Consider the following 21,397-nt stretch of genomic DNA (forward strand, 5'->3'; position numbering starts at 1 on the left):
TGGGGTTGGGGAGGAAGGGGGTGGTATTGGATGGGTTTGGGGGTGGTGAGGGTGGCTCGCATGCGGTGTGCCGCTGCCTAGTCTCCTGAACGGGGGAGTGGACTTAACAGAAAACTCCAAGCCCCAGAGGAAAGGTATTGAGTCAATTAACCAAATAATTGATTATCCGAATAAAATAGTGCCTGCCCATCTCATTCGGATAATCAAGGTTTCTCTGTAAATGAAGTAAATGGATGGGAGGTTGGTTTCCATGTGCACAACCTTCTGTAGTTTCTTACAATCCTGGGCAAAGCAGTTGCTATACCAGGCTGTTATGTATCCGGACAGTATGCTTTCTATTTTGCATCTATAAAAGTTGGTGAGGATCTTTATGGACATGCCAAATTTCCTAAGCTGCCTGAGGAAGAGGCATTGTTGTGTCTTCTTGACCATCGCATCTACGTGGGAAGTCCAGGACAGGTTGTCGGTTATCGACACTCCTGGGAATTGATGCTCTCAAACTCCTCAACCTCGGCTCCATTGATGCACATGCAGAGTGTTCTCCTCCTTTCTTTCTGAAGTCAATGATCAGTTCTTTTGTTTTTCTGACAATGAAAGAAAAGTTGTAATCACTGCACGATGACACCAATCCCTCTATCTCCTTTCTGTATTCTGACTCGTTGTTCGTCAATATCCATCTACCATGGTGGTGTCGGAAGCAAACTTGTAGATGATGTTTGTTCAGAATTTGGCAACACAGTCGTCGGTGTACAGGGAGTGCAGTGAAGGCTGAGAATGCATCCTTGAGGGGCTCCAGTGATGAGGGCTATCATGGAGGAGCTGCAGCTGTCTATCTTCACTGATTGCAGTCTGTGGGTCAGGAAGCTGAGGATCCAGTTGCAGAGGGTGGAGCCAAGACCTAGGTCTTGGAGCTTTGAGATCAGTCTGGAGGGGATTATGGTGTTGAAGGCAGAGTTGTAGCTGATGAATAGGAGTCTGACATAGGTTTCCTTGTTGCCCAGATGTTCCAGGGAAAAGTGCAGGGCCAGGGAAGTGGCATCCGCTGTGGACCTGTTTTGCCAGTTGACAAATTGCAGAGGATCGAGGCAGACCTGGAGGCTAGAGTTGATGTGTGTCTTAACATCCTCTCGAAGGTCAGAGCCATTGGGTGGTAATCATTAAGGTACATTGCACGTGTTTCTTTGGTCTGGGATAATGGTTGTCTTCTTGAAGCAGGTAGTTGCCAACCTCCTTTTCCTCACCAGTGTCTTGGAACATGTTGATGCCACTCAAACCTTTGTCAATCTTTCCCATCAGTCTATAGTTGAACCCCTCCAATCGTGTTTCAGCCAAAATGACTCTTATCAACTCACATGCTGTGAGACTGTAACAAAGTCAAACTACCTATTTTTGTTCTTCTTAACTTGCCTCTGGTTGCTGTCACAGTTGACTACACCATTTTGTTTCAATGGATCTCCACCGTTGTCTAGCCAGGTGGCCCTGAACTCATTTGGTTCTATTCTTATCTATTTAATCACCTGCAATGGCTTCTCTTTGTGGTCCACCTCTGGGTAGCCTGCAACTACTTATCCCCAAGATCTGGCCTGTTGAACATCCCTGACTTTCTCAGTTCCACCAATGGCAACCATGCCTTCACCTACCCAGATCCTAAACTCTGGAAGTCTCACTCAAAACCTCTCTGCTCTCCTACCTCTTTTTCGATCTTTAAGACCATTCTTCAAACATAATTTCTGATCAAGCTTTTGCTCCTCTACCCTAATGTCTTCTTATTTCATTCAGTGTCAAAACCTGCTTTGATATGCATTGGGATGTTTTATGACATTAAATACCATACATAAATACAGGTTGTTTTTGTTATAAACCACATGCTTTGATTGTAGATATCTGCTTAGTTTGTAAAACAGAAATTTCTGCAGATATTGCCACTGATGACAGAACATAGTCGACCTTCAGCAAGTAATATTTACACATGTAACAATGGAACCCATTCACATAGCATTCCCTTTGGGAACTGCAGAAGATTTCCTCACTATGCTATGAGTTTAAAGGGTTTCATTTTAATGGGGTTACCTGTTTGTATTATATAGATAAATTATTTCCATTGATGTTTTTGATGGCTTTTGAAATGATAAGTTAATTGCTCAAATCTCTCTGTGTAACCATGAAGGAGAAACCTTGCAAAGTATAATCTTTGAACTTCCTTCACGGTTCCAGAGATTTGGTTTTGTTGAAAAATTAGTGAGCTGGTCAATGCAAATAGAATAAAAACAAATGTTAAGCAAATCCCGGCACCAAGCAGGTTTTGCAAGTCGAAGGATTACATGTGCTAATTCTCTATCTAAACCAGATTACATCATTGCACATTACAGTAAACACAGCTCTTTGTAAAATAAAAGGTCATCCACCTGAAACATTGGGCAGAATTTTACCAGCCCTCAGGTGGCTTGCCAGGAGACAGACCTGCTGGTACCAGCTGGTATGATAGCAGGAAACTATGCAGGCTAGCATCAAAGCATTGCCCAGTGGTGGGCTGTGGTGCAGATTGGCTGCCCATTCAATGAAGGTGAGCAAACAATTTACATAGTTAAGAGGTACATCAGGCACATTACATTTGTTCTTCACAAGAACCATAAATAGAACTGAAGTAGATGGAGGATAAACTTGAACAGGAAATACTTTATTGTAGGTTTCTCAGCTCCACAGTCGGGTTTAGACTGTCACCTGACCCACTCTCTTAAAGGGGCAACACACATCCAACAACCTATATAACACCCTCTCCCCTTTATTTCAAAACCACGGTAACAATTCACATCCACACAAACTGTCTCTCAGAGGGATGGCAATTCCTAGAAGACTGTCTCCTCATCTCAGGAACATTTCCTAGTTCAGTCTCCTAGACTCCTGGGAGCTCCTGTTGTTCTGCAGATACATCCCTTTGTGATTGGCTGTTGTTGCCAAGATGCTGCTGTTGTCTCCTCCCTCGGTATAGCCAAATCTAGCTTGAAGACACATGACTTGGTTGAGACCAGTGGTCCCATCTGAAGCGGCTCAGTATTTCTGAGGGACATCACCCATTATGGGTGAGGTGTGGTGACCAGCTGGTCCACGTGTCTCCTCCAGACCAGCGCATCCCTACCCTGTACCGCATATGACAACAGTCCTGTTTGAGCCATCACCATCACAGGGATCTATTTTTCCTCCAGACATATATTTCCAGGCAAACACTGTCTCTGCTCTTTTAAATACCCTCCACTGTGTAAGGTTCCTGCCCTTCTGACTAGCTGTACTACCTCTCATTCTACTACCTCTCTGGTCTCTTCCGGCTGCAGTAAGTCAAACATGGTTCTCAGCTGGTGTTTGAATATGCCACCGAGCATAGGGTCTTTGTGCATAGTGTACTATGACACATGCTGAGGAACTTGTTGATTTGCCATCTTTGTGAGGCTTTAAAGACTTACTGCCTGGCCATCTGTCATAGAAAATCATGGAGTCAGACAAGTGAGATTGGCTCCATGTCACCCTAAGTACTCCTCGAATTCTTTCATCATAAACTGTGGACCATTGTCACTCAAGTTGTTCAAGGCTCCCAAACTGAAAAACATTTTATCCAGTCAGTCTATCATAGTATCAGCACAAACAGACTTACTACCTGGTAACAGAATATGACCACTCCCTAAGGTCACTTGGTGTGGGCATCCACAACCAGTAGTAACATCTGTCCTTCTATTGGTCCCATAAAGATCCATGTGAATCCATTGCCACAATGTTTAAGGTCATTCCCACGGGTGAAGGGCGACAATGGCAGTGCATTCCCTGTTTGATCACGATCCCACTTTCTCCTCAATCTGAAAGTTCACCTTTAGCCTCCAAAGGTAGCTCCTGGCTATTTCTTTCATTTGCACCATCTCGAGGTGCCTGTGGTGCACTTGTTCCAGGACCTTTCCTCTTAAAGGGGGATGTAATAACATCGGTCATTCTCCACATTAAACATCTGACCAATATGGACAACTCCCACTTCCTGGACAGATAAGGGTGTAATTCCAGGCGGTTTCTTCCTCTCAGGGCTAAATCCATAGGCTCAAGATGGGGTCATTCCAGGTAGCATTTCATCTCTGACTGACTGACACCAGTACCTGGTTTTCCTAGGCCAAGCACGTGGCTTTCAGGTTCCAGTCAGGAACATTCTTATTTCCTTGACATAATGTCTCCATTGCTGTGCTTCTCCAACTGTTGGTATCTTATTTTATATAAGTAGGTGACAGTGCCCATCTCTGCAGGGTGCTGCTGCCGTTGATGGCCAAAATGGCAGTTAATGGCCTGTGATCTGTCAGCAGCTCAAAGTGCCTGCCATAAAGGAAATGGGTGAACTTCTTAACAGCGAACACGATGCCCAATCCTTCTTTTTCCACTTGGGTATACTTCTCCTCCATCTTCATTAGTGATCTTGATGTGAATACAATTGGCTTTTCCTTTCCATTCGGTAAGATGTATGACAGTACAGCGCTCATAAGGCAAAGCATTATACATTAACTGTAGTGGTAACTTTTGGTAAAATGAGTCAACACATCTGACTTTCTCAGGGCTTACTTAACCTCTCGGTGAGCCTCCTCATGTTATTGGATCCATTTCCCAATAGCAATGCAAGAGTTTTAGCACAGTTGCCAGATCAGACTTGAACTTGCCATTGTCATTGACAAGTCCCAAGAATGATCTTAGTTGAGACACATTCCCTGGTCAAGCAACCTTCATGATAGCTTCCATCTTCTTGGGAACCTTGTGGAGTCCCTCACCAATTACATAGCCCAAGTATCTACGGAGGTTTTAAAAAAAACTAGTATTTCTCCCTTTTTACTTGTAGTCTGTGCTCCTGCAACCTTTTTAGGGTTTCTGCTAGGTTTTTTTTAAATACTCCTCTTTGAAGGATCTAGTATGCAAAATATCATTCAGATAACACTGAACACCTGGCAATCCACTCAAAATTTGGTCCATGGTCCTCTGAAATAGAGCTGGCACTGACATGATGCCAAAAAGCAGTTGCTTAAAACAGAACAGTCCCATGTATCACTATTGTCAGCAGCAGCTAAGACTCCTTTGTGACCCCCATCTGCAAGGTGGCCTGTGACAGATCCATTTTTGAGAATTTCTTTCCCCCAGCCAGTCCACTGAACAGGTTCTCAATGAGTGGAAGTGTTTACTGATCCTGGGCTGGGTTGACTGTGACCTTAAAAGTCACCTCAAATCCTCACTGCACCATCTTTAAGACTGGACCAATCAAAGTGGCCCATTCATTGGTGGTTACTGGTTCCAAAACTCCCACGTTCACCAGCTATTCCAGTTCTGTCTCCACTTTAGGCCAGATGCGAAATGGTACTGGACACACCTTCAAACTCCTTGGACAAGCCTCCCACTCCAACTGAAGTTTAATTTCTACTTCTTTCATTTTCCCCAGGGTTCCATTGAACACATCTTTACAAATCCCTTGCAAACTTGTCTTCAGGTCCACCAGCGTATTAACCACATCCCAATTTAACTTTAATTTCTGTCACCAGGAGTGTTTGAATAATGCAGGGTAGTCACCTTTCACTACGTACAGAGGCAGTTCAGCACACTAGTCCTTTAGCTTTACTTTATGTGGCCCTCAGTGGCACCACTTGTTCCATACGCAGTCAGTTCTTCAACAATGCAATGGTTGCATTCTTGTGCAATTCCGTAACGTACAAAAACCATCCTTTAGAAACAGCACTTAATGTTTTGGTAATGTAATCACATTACAGCCAGCACATGCTTTAAAAGTTCGCACTTTAGAAACAGTGTCCCCAATTCATCAATTACATTACAGCAAATTCACATTGACAAAACATATGTGACGTCCGTAGTGTAATCTTGGCAGACTTCAGCGACAGTGCCTTTAACCTTTCCCTATATATTGATTTGGGAATCAGAGGTACCACTGCACCAGTATCTGCTTCTATCTTTACTATCATTCCCCCTATTGAAACTGGGATCAGTTTCACCCCATATACCAACAGGATGTTTAAGCAAAACTCTGCTGACTCTGAAGGAGAAAGTGAGGACTGTAGATGCTGGAGATCAGAGTCGAGAGAGTGGAGCTGGAAAAGCACAGCAGGTCAGGCAGCATCCGAGGAGCAGGAGAATCGACGTTTCAGGCATAAGCCCACTTAACTGAACTAGCAAGTCACTTAATTCAAGGGCAACAACTGATGAGTTACAAATGCTGCCTCTGCCAGTGACACCAGAAACCATTTAAAAATTAGGCAAAACAGTCATTGGAAGAATGCCTCATCACAGAACTTTCAAAGAGGCATCAAGACTCTAGAGGCTCCCAGTCATTTCCTTCCTGAATGCCCAGAGTTTCGTCAACTGTGCACACTGACCATTTTATTCCCTGATATAAAATCAAAATACTGCAAATATTTCAAGTCTGAAATAAAAACAGAAACTGCTGGAAGCACTCAGCAGGTCAGGCAGCATCCATTGACAGAAAAAGCACAGTTAACTAGATCATGGTTTTGATGAGAGGTCATCAACTTGAAACATTAAATACTTTTCCCAGATGTTACCTGACCCACTGAGTATTGAATAGAATAGAATGAGAGAATGATGACACCAAGAAAGGAGGCTATTTAATTAGTTATTCCTGTGCTGGCCCTTTGAAAAAGCAATTCAGCTAGTGCCATTCCTCTGCCTTACCGCCCCCTCCCCCCCACCCCACCCTCGTGTTGCAAATCTTCAGATAATGAACCAATTCCATCTTGAAAACCTCAATTAACCCTACCTCCATCACAAATATAGGTAGTGCATTACAGATTCTAATAATTTGCAATACGGAAAGGATTTTCTTCATATTATCATTACTTCCATTGCCTGTTAGCTTAAAACTGTACCCTCTGGTTTTCAATCTGTTTACAAATAGGAAACAATTTCTCCTGATTTAATCTGTCCAGATCCATTGTGCATTTAAAAGGGTGTTTACCAAATCTTCTCTCAACCTTCTAAATCCAAAGGAAAACACTTCTCCAACCACCTGTTTAACTGAAATTCTTTATTCCTAAAATTCTTTGAATCTTTTCTGCACCCTTGCTAATACTTTGACTTCTTTCCCAAAGTGTGGTGCCTAGAACTGCATGCAACACTCCATTGCTTCTTTTTTTTGCATAAGTTTAAAATAACTTCCTTGCTCTTATATTCTATGTCACTATTAAAGCAGCACAGGATACTGGTGCTTTATTCACTGCAATCTCAACCTGATTTATGCAAATAAACAACTAGATCCCTTTGCTCCTGCATTCCTTTTCAAGTTGTACTTATTATTTTCTATTGTCTCTCTACAATCCTCTTACTAAAATTAATCACTTCACATGTCTCTGCATTAAATGTCATCTGCCATTGGTCTACCCATCCACCAACTTCTCACTGCTTTTTGAAGTTCTAGCAGTACTCACTGTTCACAATGCTTCCAAGTTTTGTGTCATCTGCGATATTTTGAAATTGTGTTCTGTACATCAAGCTCTGGGTCATTAACATATATCAGGAAGAGCAGTGCTCCTAATATTGATCCTTGGGGACTTCCACTATAAACCTTCTTTCAGTTTGAAAAATAACTATTCACCATTACTATTTCCTGTCACTCAGCCAATTCTGTATCAGTTTGGCATTGTGTTTTTAATGTCTTAGCTCCCTGGCCTGGTTGCAATCTATTCATGCATAGTAATTACCATGTGCAGATCTGAACTACACATTAATCACTAAGTTATATGCATTGTGAACTGGTGATTGCAAGAATCAAAACAAATGATGATACTTGTTTATCACTGGTGTTGAGATTCTCACTCTTTCTCCTGAGCATGCTCCTGTTGACTAGTTGGGAGTTCCTACATATTGGGAAACAAAACCCTGGAAAAGACTGGCTGAGGGTGAGTAACACGTAATGTGCAAAATAAATTGATGGTATTAGTGTCTGTAACTTGATCATCATGCTATTGCAGATGAGGTAGGAGTTGGGAAGAACCCAAAATTACATACTGACATCACGAATGGTCATGACAACTCCAGATTCCACATACCTTTTTGTGATGGCCCCATTTGATTAATTTTCTCCTTTGATATCTATAATGCTCATATGGCTGGAAACCTCTTACAAGTGACTTGTGTTCGCATTATGATGGAATGAAAAATAGGCAAAAAGTGGTTTGCTCCAGAAGCAATGTCTTATTTTTCATGCAAATAAAGAGAAAACCTGTATGATCTGATTAGTAAAACTGATTAAATAATTTTTGGCTTCACACAATGATGGTTTTGTTTAGAAGATGAGATATGCAAAAATATGAAACACTAAATTACCTTTCAGTCAGCGAGCCATAAATTTGGGTTTCAGCAATATATTTTACCACCTCAAGCCAGGCAGCAAGTCACTGGCTGAGTCTGCAAACATTGTGCAATAGTCTATGGTCCAGACTTGCCACTACTGTTATTATAGCAGGACACTAGGAGAGAACCTCTCAAAAGAGGTGAAGAAAATAGAAAGATTTATTTTCCTAATGTCCAAAGAATGTTCCCAGTTCATGTTTTTACATTTTAATAAAAAATGAAATTCCACACATTAAAGATACTTCTGCCTTTTTTTTATGTAAACAATCCCGTGGAAGAAAATCAAGGACAGCAACAGTCAGAAGATTTTTGATGTCTCAGAACAACCACAGATAGGCAATTAATGTCAGTATTGCCTGTAACCTCCCTAACTATTCTGAAAATCTGCTAAAAAAACTGTGAAGTGCACTGCAAGTATAAACTTTATTATTCTGCTTTACTCATAAAGATATTACAATTTCAACAAAGCAAAACCTGACCATTTTTTATTATAACAGAGCCCAAACTCCTCCCCAGAATGAAAGAAGTAGCTAATAAAATTTGGAGATTTAGTAACCCAGAACTTCAGGATGTGTTGCACTATAAAGGTACATAAGGCCTAATTATGAATCAAAGTAATTAACATCAGCAGAGAAAGAAATATTAGAGAACTTTAGGAGAATAAAAGCTGACAAATCCCCAGCACCTGACAGCGGACAGTTTAGGTTCTGCAGTGTTAGGCTCAAAAATGATACCTCCAAATGATACTGTTCAGGGTTGATGGTTAAGAGTTAATTGGACATGACAATGAGCAAACGTTTTGATCATTTTGACAATGAGATTAAGAGCAACTTATCCAGGTTTTCTGATGATACACAGCTAGATGGGAATGTAACCTGTGATGAAAGGCCTCAAAGTGATATAAACAGGTTAAATGAGTGGTCAACATGGTGGTGATAGATGGAATATAATATAGGGAAGTGAGAGGCTATAGATTTTGGTGGTAAGAATAGAAAAGAAACATTTTTTTTAAAAGGTATGAATTTTTAAAGGTTCAGAGTCTCAATTTGACTCAGATGGTCAGATGGTCAGAGTCTCAATTTGGCAGAACTGCCAATTCAGCACAGCTGACCAATCTGACTTACCAGTAGCTCTATAGGCTCGACAGTAGCAGTGGCCAGAACAAGGACTATACAAAACCACCGATGCAAATTCTTGCAGACCAAGACCAGGTAAGAGCTGAAATGTGAGTGCATCTTTACATGCATGGATACGTTGGGGACTGGGGGAGCTCATAGATGGTTGGTGACAGCAGGGGGATTTGATGGAAAGGTGTAGTGGATGCTGGCATCTGATGTAAAAAATGGAGCCTTCAGGGAGGCTCTGCACCCTCTCCTTCTACCTTAAACCCAAGGAGATTAACCTGCCTGGCTTTACCCCCACATCAACCCTAAACTGTTCCTGCCTCAGAACGAAGACAAGATGGAAAGCAGCCCTATTGGCCATTATAGACTTCAATGGAGCAATTGCAGACGGGCCTCCATACACCTCACTGCTCCACATACAATTGATGACAAGTCAAGGATGGGCAGATGGACTGGAAAGATGCCTTGGGGAATTTTACATCATTATCCTCCCACCCAAAAAAACCATTGGTGGGGATACTGTAAAATACTGCCCCACGTCTGATTTCTCTCACCAGCTACTCCTCTCACAGAAAGCAAAAAAGAATAATTTTATGTTATAAAGTAATAGATCTCTCTTTCCTTTCAGGTCAATGCAAGTGACTCCATGGACTTTCAGAGAGCTGAGAAGTTCTCTCAAAATTTCTCAGTCATAAACAACGTTAAACAATGATAGTAAAACAAGGGAGCACATCGAAACTGACAAAAGTTACTTTCAGGACTTGTATCAGAAGTTTCTCTTTACAAGAGAGTGATCAACATGTAAAAGAAATTCCAGATACACCATGGAGGCAAAATCCTTAGTTATTGAAGAAATTATTTAAAAGATACAACATACGATTCATCAAGTTCTCTCTGAATGGATGAAATAAAGATGACTGTCTTAATTTGTAATTAACTTGTACACACTAATGATGTAATTTCAAATTATTTCATTTTCAAATACCAGCCAATTATTGTGTTAATTTTAAATGGAGACAAACCTGTATCAACCTCATTGACTTTTCTTTTGTGTGATGAACATGACCTGCATGGATCATCACCGTTTCGAGTTGCCATGATGTTGTACTTCTGTTAAAAAGAAAAACAAGTTGTCTTAAATAAAGATGTTTCATTGGAAAGCAGTGCAAGTACATTTTTGTAAGTACCCAGTTGCCAGAACTTCGTAAATTTTCAGTTTTTCTTTCCTTTTCTAGGACAACATTGTATGTGTGGATTTCAATTTCAATGGAAACAGTTAAGAATTTCAATGGAAACAGTTCATATGCTGGCTAAACATCTTGAAAGAACATTCCCGATTGCAAAAGTCCTCATTCCTAGCGTATTCTCATTGGATTTAAACATGCAAAGGCTGCAATCCACAGTTCACCGTCCCAGTGGCCTTCAGCACTGACAATTAACATGAACAAATACATGACTGAACAGCCCGATCGTCTGATTGGAAGATAGACCTTGCAGCAAGCTGCTATGAAAGATGCACACACTTTAGGACCCTTTGGAAGTCCTGACACCAGAATTGCCGGGAAATTTAAATTTTTGATGGACAAGTGCCATGCATCTGGAACCATTCCCTGCTTTACCCATTCACTTACCAATCCACCATGCTACAACCCCTCAACCATCTTGCCTGCCACCCTGTTGCAGACCCCTGCCTCACCTACCTACACCCTGCACCCTGCCTCAACCCACCTATCGCTGATTCATCGATTCCCAAAATGCCTTCGGGGCCCTTTAGACCCATAAATGGAGTAGTTGCTGCTGTAAAAAATAAGGGTGGGCTTGGACCACAACATTGATCATGCATTACACTGGAAGACTCCCAGATCAGATACTGCTCCACAAGACTCAAGAACCCTGGAAGTTCAGGCCAAAAACATGGAATTCCAGGGTACAATAAGAAAATCATAGCAATCCAACTTTGATTACTCCTTCTTAGAAGATTTGGTCCTAGGCATTTCTAGTACCTATCTATTGCTCAAACTTCCAGGTGTGCTTGTGGGTGTAGAATTTGGCCAAGCTCTATCCATCCATAATCCAGCTCCTGTAAGCTGCCTGAGTTGGAGAGCCAATTTGGTAAAACATTTAACTGCCTGTCCATGATCTATGTACTATTATGAAGATTAATATGCCTCCACTCGGTGTACTGGCCTCCATTTAGTCTCAGGTCTCTTCCCTGCCATTATTTACTCTAGATAGAGGCTTTGTTCTTTGCTATCTGCATTGGGAGACCAATATAAGCCTCCTTACTCAAAGAATTTCAAGACCTCAATGTGTTGCACACCCCATTCATGTTTTGTTAAATCTAAACTTGACTGTTTCGATATTTTGTAGCTAGCCTTCCATAAACCAGAGTTGATCAAAATCCCTACTACCCTGAACTGTTGTAATTCTCACCACTCCATTACCCAGGACTCACGAATTTAAAATGAAGTGTAACCAATGTGGGGGCAAAACTTAAAATTCTCAAATTTACAAATTCTCTGTGACTTCACCACTTCTCATCTCTGTAATCTTCTTTACTCCTACAACTATCAAACATTTTTGCTCTCCTTCAAATCGGGTTTCTTGCAAATCATTTATATATATCATGAACAGCTGTGGGGTCCACACTGACCCCTATTGCACCCTGCTTACCACTGATCTCCAACCAGAGAAACATCCATTTATCCCAACTCTCTGCTTTCTATTGGTTAACCAGTCCTCTATCCATGCTAATACATCCAACTCCATACATTCTCATCTTATGGATGAGTCTTTTACGTGGCACCTTATTCAACGCTTTTTGGAAATCCAAGTATACAACCTGTTCTCCTACATCCACTGGGCTTGTCACATCCTCAAAGAACTCCAGTAAGTTTGTCAAACATGACCTTCCCTTCCTGAATCCATGTTGCGTCTGTCTGATGGAATCCTTTCCATGCAAATGTCTCACTATTTCTTCTTTAATGATAACCTCCAGCATTTTCCCGACTGTTAAGCTACAGTTACCTGCCTTTTCCCACACCCTTTTTTTAACAGTGGCATGACATTCGCTGTCTTCCAGTCCGCTGGGACCTGCCCAGAGTCCAGTGAATTTTGGAAAATTACCACTAACGCGTCTATTATAACTTCCGCCATTTCCTTCAGCACTCTGGGATACATTCCCTCAGGACCAGGGGACTCATCTACCTTTCAGCCCTCAAGTTTGCTCAACACTACCCTTTAGTGATAACAATTGAATTGAGGTCCTGCCTTCCCATCGTATCCTTAACATCATTCGTTGGCATGTTAAGATACCGCCCACTGTGAAGACTGACACAAAATAGTTATTCAAGGCCTCGGCCATTTCAGCACTACCCAATATTAATTCCACAGGGATCAGTGTTGTCCCCACAGTTGTTTGTCATTTACAAAAACAATTTGAATGAGAATATAGGAAGCATGATAAATAAGTTTGCAATTGACACCAAAATTGGTGATATGGTAGACAGTGAGGGAGGTTACCTAAGATGACAAAGAAATTTAGAATGGGTCAATGGGCCTAGGAGTGTCAGATGGAGTTCAATTTAGATAAATGCGAGATGTTGCATTTTGGTAAGACAAACAAGAGCAGGACTTACACAGTTAATGGTAGGACCCTGGATAGTGTTGTAGAACAGACAGACCTAGAGGTTCAGGTATATAGTTCACTGAAAATTGCATGACAGGAAGACAGAGTGGGAAAGAAGGCGTCTGGCACGCTTGCCTTCATTGCTCAGTCCGGTGAGTTTGGGAGTTGGGACATCATGTTGCACTTGTACAGGACATTGGTGAGGTCATTTCTGGAGTATTGTGAACAGTTCTGGTTGCCCTGTTGTGGAAGCACATTATTAAATTGGAGAGGGTGCAGAAAAGATTTACAAGGATGTGACCGGGACTGAAGGTTTTGAGCTATAAGGAAAGGTTGGATAAGCTGGGACTTTTTTCACTGGAGCATAGGAGATTGAGGAGTGACATTATAGAGGTTTATAAAATCATGACAGACATACATAAGTTGAATAGCAAAGGTCTTTTCCTTAGGTTGGTGACTTCAAGACTAGAGGGCCTAATTTTAAGGTGACAGGAGAAAGATTTAAAAGGGACTCAAAGAGCAACTTTTTCAAGCAGAGGGTGGTTCATAGATGGAATAAACTGCCAAAGGAACTGGTAGATGCAGATACAGTTACAACATTTAAAAGGCATTTGGACAGGTACACAAATAGGTTTAGAAGAATATGGACCAAATACAGGCAAATGGGACTAGTTTAGATCGAACTCAGCACCGCCTTCCTAACCTGCAATCTTCTTCCTGACCTCTCCGCCCCCACCCCAGTCTGACCTATCACCCTCACCTTGACCTCTTTCCACCTATCGCATTTCCGACACCCCTCCCCCAAGTCCCTCCTCCCTACCTTTTATCTTAGCCTGCTGGACAAACTTTCCTCATTCCTGAAGAAGGGCTTATGCCCGAAACGTCGATTCTCCTGTTCCCTGGATGCTGCCTGACCTGCTGCGCTTTTCCAGCAACACATTTTCAGCTCTGATCTCCAGCATCTGCAGACCTCACTTTCTCCACTAGTTTAGATTGGGAAACTTGGTCAACATGGATGAGGTGGACCAAAGGGCCTATTTCCGTGCTGTACAACTTTATGACTTTGTTTGGATGTTTATTGCCCATCTTTAATTGCCCTTGAGAAAGTGGTGATAAGCTGCCTTCCTGAAACATTGCAGTCCTTTTGCTGTTGGTAGACCTAAGGGGGAGAGTCCCAGGATTTTGATTCAGCGACACTAGAGGAACAGCCTCAGAATTAAGGGATGATCCTATCAACCTGAGATGAGAAGGAATTTCTCCAACCAGAGAATGGTTTATTTATAGAACTCATTGCCACAGAAAGCTGTAGAAGCCATGTTATTGAGTGTATTTAAGACAGATAGATAGTTTCTTGATTGGTATGGGGCACACAGGTTATGGACAGAAGGCAGGAGAATGGGATTGAGAAATCAGCCATGGTCAAATGGTGGAGCTGACTCGATGGGCTGAATGGCCTAATTCTGTGCCGATTTCTTATGGTGTTATATTTCCAAGTTAGAATGATGAGTAGCTTGGAGGGAAACTTGCAAGTGATGGTGGGTTCCAAAGTATCTGCTGCCCTTATCTTTCTAGATGGTAGCAGTCACAGGTTTGGCAAGTGTTGCCAAAAGAGCTGATAATTTTCTTGAGGACATTTTGTGGATGGTACACGCTGCTGATACTGAGCGTCAGTAGGGACAGAATGGATACTTGTCAATGTAATGCTGATTAAGCAGGTTGCCTTGTCCTGGATAATGTCAAGCTTCATGAGTGTTGTTGGAGTTACACTCATCTAGTGAGGAGTGTTCCATGACACTCCTGACATGTGCCTTGGTGGTGATGAACAAGCTTTACGGAGTGAGGAAGCGATTAATTCTGATGCGCTCTTGTAGCCACAGTATTTATATGGCTAGTCCAGTTCAGTTTCTGGTCAGTGGTAATCTCCAGAAAGTTGATAGTGGGGCATTGAGTGATGGTATTGAATGTCAAGGGCGATGGTTAGATTATCTCTTGTGAAACAATCAATGCCTGGCATTTGTGTAGCATGAATGCTACTTGCCACTTGTCAGCCCAAACCTAGATATTGCCCAGTTCTTGCTGTATTTGGATTTGGACTGCATCAGTATTTGAGGAGTTATGAATGGTGCTGAATGTTGTGGAATCAGAACATCTGACGTCTGACCATATAATGGAGGGATGGTCGTTGATAAAGTCACTGTATATGGTTGGGTCTCGGACACTACCCCAACTAAGTCCTGCAGAGATGCCCTGGAACTAATATGACTGATCTTCAACAACTAAAACATCTGCCGTGCCAGGTAGGACTCCAATCAGTGAGTTGGAGGGTTTCGCTCCTTGATTCCCATTGACTTCAGTTTTGCGCTGGTTCTTTAATGTCACATTCGGTCAAATGCAGGCTTGATGTCAAGGGTGATCAGTCTTGCCTCAACTCTGGAATTCAGCTGTTTTATGTGTGTTTGAACCAAGGCTATAATGAGGTCAGGAGCAACTGACCCTGGGCAAAATCCAAACTGGGTGCCAGTAAGCAGGTTATTGCTAAGCAAGTGCCACTTGATAGCACTGTTGAAGGCACCTTCCATCGCTTTACTGATGATCGAGAGTAGATTGGTGGGGTGGTAATTGGCCAGGGTGGACTTACATAGAAACACAGAAGATAAGAGCAGAAAAAGATCATACAACTCCACGAGCCTACTCTGCCATTCATTATGATCACAGCTGATCATCCAGCTCAGTATCTAATCCCTCCAGATCACTTGATCCTCTCGACACAAGAGCTACTTCTACATTTGTCTGGAAAACACTATGTTTTGCCCTGAACCACTTTCTGCCGTGGTGAATTGCACAGACTCATCATTTCCTTGGCAAAGACATTTCTGATCTTAGTCCTAAAAGGTTTACTCCTTATCCTTAAACTATGACCCTGGTTCTGGATTCTCCCACCTTTGCAGGAAGCATGTTCCCATCTAACCTCTCTAATCCTGTTGGAATTTTGTAGATTTCTATGATATGCCATTATTCTTCTAAACTCCAGTGAATATAAACCCAACAGGTCAAATCTCTCCTCATTAGTCAATCCTGCCATTCCAGGAATCAATGTGGTAAATCATTGCTGCACTCCTTCCAGAGCAAGAACATCCTTCCTCAGATAAGCTGACCAAAACTGCAGAGTATTCTCAGTATGGCTTCTGTAATGCCTTGTATAATTGCAGCAAAGCATCCTTGTTTCTATACTCGAATCCTCTTATGATGAAGGCTAACATAATTTACCTTTTTCCTACTGCCTGCTGTATCAATGAAGAGGATTGATGAAGGCGGAGTGGTGGACATGATCTGTATGAATGTTAGTAAGGCATTCGATAGGGTTCCGCATGGTAAACTCTTTAGCAATGTTCGAACAAATGGAATGCAGGGAGAACTAGCCATTTGGATACAGAACTAGCTTGAAGGTAGGAGACCGAGGGTGGTGAAGGCTTGCTTTTCAGACTGGAGGCCTGTGACCAGCAGTGTGCCACAAGAATCGATGCTGCGCCCACTGCTTTTTTGTCATTTGTATAAATGGTTTGGATGTGAACATATGAAGTATGGTTAGTACATTTGCAGGTGACACCAAAATTAGAGGGGTAGTGGATAGTGAAGAAGGTTACCTCAGGGTACAACAGGACCTTGACCCCAATGGGCTGAGAAGTGGCAGATGGAGTTTAATTTAGAAAAATGTGAGGTGCTGCATTCTGGAAAGACAAATCAGGGCAGGACTTATACACTTAATGGTAAGGTCCTGGGGTGTGTTGCTGAACAAAGAGATCTTGGAGTGCAGGTTCATAGTTCCTTGAAATGGAGTTGCAAGTAGACAGGATAGTGAAGAAGGTGTTTGGTATGCTTGCCTTTATTGTTCAGTGCACTGAGTAAAGGAGTTGAGAGGTCATGTTGAGACTGTACATAACATTGGTTCGGCCATTTTTGGAATACTGCATTCAGTTCTGGTTTCCCTCTTAAAGGAATGATGTTGAAAGGGTTTAGGAAGGATTTACAAGGATGTTGCCAGGATTGGAGGGTTTGAGCTATAGGGAGAGGCTGAACAGGCTGGGGCTATTTTCCCTGGAGCTTCGGAGGCTGAGGGAAGACCTTATAGAGGTTCATAAAATCATGAGGGGCATAGATAGGATGAATAATCCTAGACTTTTCCCCAGAGTAAGGGAGTCCAAAACTAGAGGGCATAGGTTTAAAGTGAGAGGGGAAAGGTTTAAAAGGGATCTAAGGAGCAACTTTTTCATGCAGAGGTTGGTGCATGTATGGAATAAGCTGCCAGAGGAAGTGATGGAGACTGGTACAATTAGAGCATTTTAAAAGGCATCTGGATGGGTATGTGAATAGGAAGGGTTTAGAGGATATCAGTCAAGTGCTGACAAATGGAACTAGATTAATTAAGGATATGTGGTCGGCATGGGCAAATTGGACTGATGGGTCTATTTCTGTGCTGTACATCTATGACTCTACCTGTGCACTTACTTTCAGTGACTGGTGCACGAGGGTACCCAGGTCTCATTGAACATTCTTCTCTCTCAACTTACAGCCAAATAATAATCTGTCTTTCATTTTTGCTACCAAAATAATTAACCTCACTTGTTTCATGTTACACTGCATCAAAGTTTGTATGCAGGACATACCTGGCCAATTTTCCACATTGTTGTCAGCGTTACAGCTGAATACCTCAACTTGGGAAACAGCTCGTTCTGGAGCACAACTATTGCTACTATTGCTAGAATATCGTCAGGGCCTATAGTAGGCAATTATGTCATGGTAACATCACTGGTCTGGAAGGCTAATTCATGAGCCCAAATGTCCATGGGACATGGCTTTGAATCCCAGTTTCGCAGATGCTGAAATTTGCATCGAATAAAATTAATGGAAAAAACGGAATGTTAAAACAGCTAGCACAACTGCAAACATGTAAACACTTGATTGTTGTAACAACTCATCTGGTTCACAAATGTCCTATGTCTGGCCTATAATTGACCCGCTTAACTACCGTCAGGGCAATTAGGGATGAACCATAAATGCTGACACTTACATCTGTGAAAAATGTTTAAAACAACCTCTGCAGTATTTAAAATCTTCAGCTATTTCTTGATTTCACTCATGTGATTTGATTGGTTAGAAATAGGAGGATATGGCTATCAAAGGTTGCTATATTTCACCTTCCATCGACTACTATGACCAGAGAAATGGGTGTCCCAAAAATGGCCAACACCATCTCCTACATCAGGTATGCCTATTCTCCACTAGTATATTGCTGTTGTGTTTCTTGTTATAAAAGCAAGAGGGAGCACTAGTTTGTGAGTCAGTGGATGAAAGGCAATATTGTTGACTGCATTGGTTGTATAGCTGACAATGTGAGTGAGAGGTCTGGAGCAATATAAACTATGTGATGGTACACTGAAGCACATGAGTCTTGAGGATGAGGTATTTCATTTGATATGCTGAATTGCAAACATCAGAGGCTGGTGGCACAATTGGTAGGATGTGGCAATTGAAAACAAATTCGCCAGAGATTCAAGATGGCGGCAGTCTGAACAGTCTGCTGTATTGGGCTCTGTGCCATATGCCAGACAAGGTAGGCTCCTACCCCCTCACTCCCATTAGTCACCCCTGAGGCAAGTTTGTAGTATAAAGTAGGTAGAGCACCTAGAGCCCGTTTAAATTAGGATTTGGAAGATCTGGAGCTGAAATAAAGATACCTAAAGGCAAGGGAGCAAGGGGAGACCATCCGTGGTCAAATTACAATGGGTCATGGCTCTCCAGGTTGCTCTGGACTCAGCGCTTACACAAATGGTGAAGAGAGGGGTCTCCTTTACAAAGCAAAGGCTGTTTGAATATGGGGATAACTGGCTTACCTGGCTAGGAAGAAAAGTACTCCACAGTCCATTGTGTCTATCAGGGAGAGAACTGGCAATGTCACTGAGGAAGATCAATGCCAGATTCCAGAAGTTCTATACAGAGTTATACCAGTCAGAGGGCTGTGGGGATGGAGAAGCCAGAATGGAATCCTTTTTTGAGATCTTGGACCTCTCTGGTATAAACGCAGATCAGGCTTCCATGTTAAATGCACCTCTGACAATACAGGAGGTGCAAGAGGCAGTAAGGCAGCTCCAAGCTGGTAAGGCACCCGGTCCAGATGGATTCCCAAGTGAATTTTACAAGGAGTTTATGCACATGTTGGCTGAACCACTGCTGGAGTTTAATAGAGTTTAATGCGGACAAGTGTGAGGTGATTCACTTTGGTCGGAGAAACCGGAATGCAAAGTACTGGGCTAATGGTAAGATTTTAGGTAGTGTAGATGAGCAGAGAGATCTCGGTGTCTATGTACACAGATCCTTGAAAGTTGCCACCCAGGTTGACAGGGTTGTTAAGAAGGCAAACAGTTTTTTAGCTTTTATTAATAGAGGGATCGAGTTCCGGAACCGTGAGGTTATGCTGCAGCTGTACAAAACTCTGGTGCGGCTGCTCTTGGAGTATTGTGTACAGTTCTGGTCACCGCATTATAAGGATGTGGAAGCTTTGGAAAGTGTGCAGAGATTTACTAGGATGTTGCTGGTATGGAGGAAAGGTCTTACGAGGAAAGGCTGAGGGAGTTGAGGCTGTTTTCGTTACAGAGAAGAAGGTTGAGAGGTGACTTAATAGAAACATATAAGATAATCAGAGGGTTAGACAGGGTGGACAGGGAGAGCCTTTTTCCCAGCGAGCACGAGGGGGCAAAGCTTAAAATTGAGGGGTGATAGATATAGGACAGATGTCAAGGATAGTTTCTTTACTCAGAGAGTAGTAAGGGTATGGAATGCTTTGCCTGCAATGGTAGTAGATTCACCAACTTTAAGTGCATTTAAGTCGTCGTTGGACAAGCATATGGACGTACCTGGAATAGTGTAGGTTAGATGGGCTTCAGTTTGGTATGACAGGTCGGCGCAACATCGAGGGCCGAAGGGCCTGTACTGCGCTGTAATGTTCTATGTTCTATGAAGCTGTATAGTCATTTGTATAGCCAGGACTGTCTTCTGCCCTCTCTTAAAAAAAGGGGAAGACCTCGAGGATTGCGCATCATACAGACCCATCTCGTTGTTGAATGTGGATTTTAAAATTCTATCAAAGGTGTTGGCTCTGAGACTGTAGAAGGTGCTCCCCGTTTTTATAAAAGAGGATCAGACGGGCAGCAGCTCCTCGAATAATATCAGACAGGTATTGAATATAGTGCAAGTATGTCAGCAGAGAGTGATTCCGGGTTTGGTGGTCTCCCTGGATGCAGAAAAGGCTTTTGATCGGATGCAATGGTTGTATCTCTTTGCTGTTCTAGATTGTTTTGGTCTGGGAGGGGCCTTCGCCAGGTGGGTGGCAGTGTTATATAAAGACCCCAAGGCAATGGTTATCACAAACGGGGTTAAATCGAGCAATTTTTGGGTGGGAGGGTCAGCCGGTACTTTGCGGCTGCTGTTACTGTTCACATTGGTTTTTGAACCACTGGTGGAGGCTATCCAAAAAGACCCTGAAATAATGGCACCAAGGTAGGAGTTGGGGAACACAAAATCACTTTCCATGCGGTCCTTCTGTTTTTAGCTAACCCCAAGAAGGGTATACCCTGGTTAATACAAAAAATTAAACTTTTTGCAGCTTTTTGGGATGCAGGATAAATTTCAAAAAAACTGGAAGTCATGCCTGTGGGGGGGTTGGGGTTTGGTGGAGGTACCGAAGCTGGAGAATGGAATGGAGTTTCCTTTTAGATGGTCACAGGAAGATTTTCTCTATCTGGGAATTTTTTATTGCCCCTCACTTCCAGCAACTGTATGGAGCTAATTTTGTGTAGCTATTTGAGAGGATAAAGCAAGACTTGGAGTGATGGGAGGGAATACCCAAATCATGGCTTGGTCATCTAGCCTTGATTAAAATCAATGTTCTCCCTCAGCCTCCAAATCCAATGAGGATGTTCCCACTATTAATACCCAAACAGATGCTGCGGAGGTTTGCAGGATGGCTTGGATCGTTTATTTGGTGCCGTAGGCATCCCTTAATTAAATTTATCAAGTTGCAGCTTCCACAGGATATGGGCGGGGTGGAGCTCCCAGATCTGAAGAAATGTCAGATAGGCACCCTGTTGTCAAATGTAGGCGAGTGGGTGGGCAATGACTCGAAGTCAACATGGCTTGATATGGAGGCCTCGCAGACAAAGTGTCCCCTCATGGATAATGAAGTAACAAAGAAGATTGATGA

The 21,397-nt window shown here is 42.5% G+C and overlaps 1 protein-coding gene across 1 annotated transcript in view; it reads right to left on the minus strand.

Annotated features, from left to right (window-relative positions):
• The window catches only part of LOC122559374 (bcl-2 homologous antagonist/killer-like), a 32,710-nt gene extending 22,085 nt beyond the window's left edge, over positions 1-10,625 (minus strand). The window contains exon 1 of the mRNA XM_043708825.1: positions 10,535-10,625. Within this exon, the coding sequence (XP_043564760.1) occupies positions 10,535-10,610 (76 nt within the window). The 5' untranslated portion in view covers positions 10,611-10,625. The remainder of the gene's footprint in view (positions 1-10,534) is intronic.
• Between the last annotated feature and the right edge of the window lie 10,772 nt (positions 10,626-21,397).

This window comes from Chiloscyllium plagiosum, chromosome 19, assembly GCF_004010195.1.
Source record: "Chiloscyllium plagiosum isolate BGI_BamShark_2017 chromosome 19, ASM401019v2, whole genome shotgun sequence".
NCBI classification, from domain to species: Eukaryota; Metazoa; Chordata; class Chondrichthyes; order Orectolobiformes; family Hemiscylliidae; genus Chiloscyllium; species Chiloscyllium plagiosum.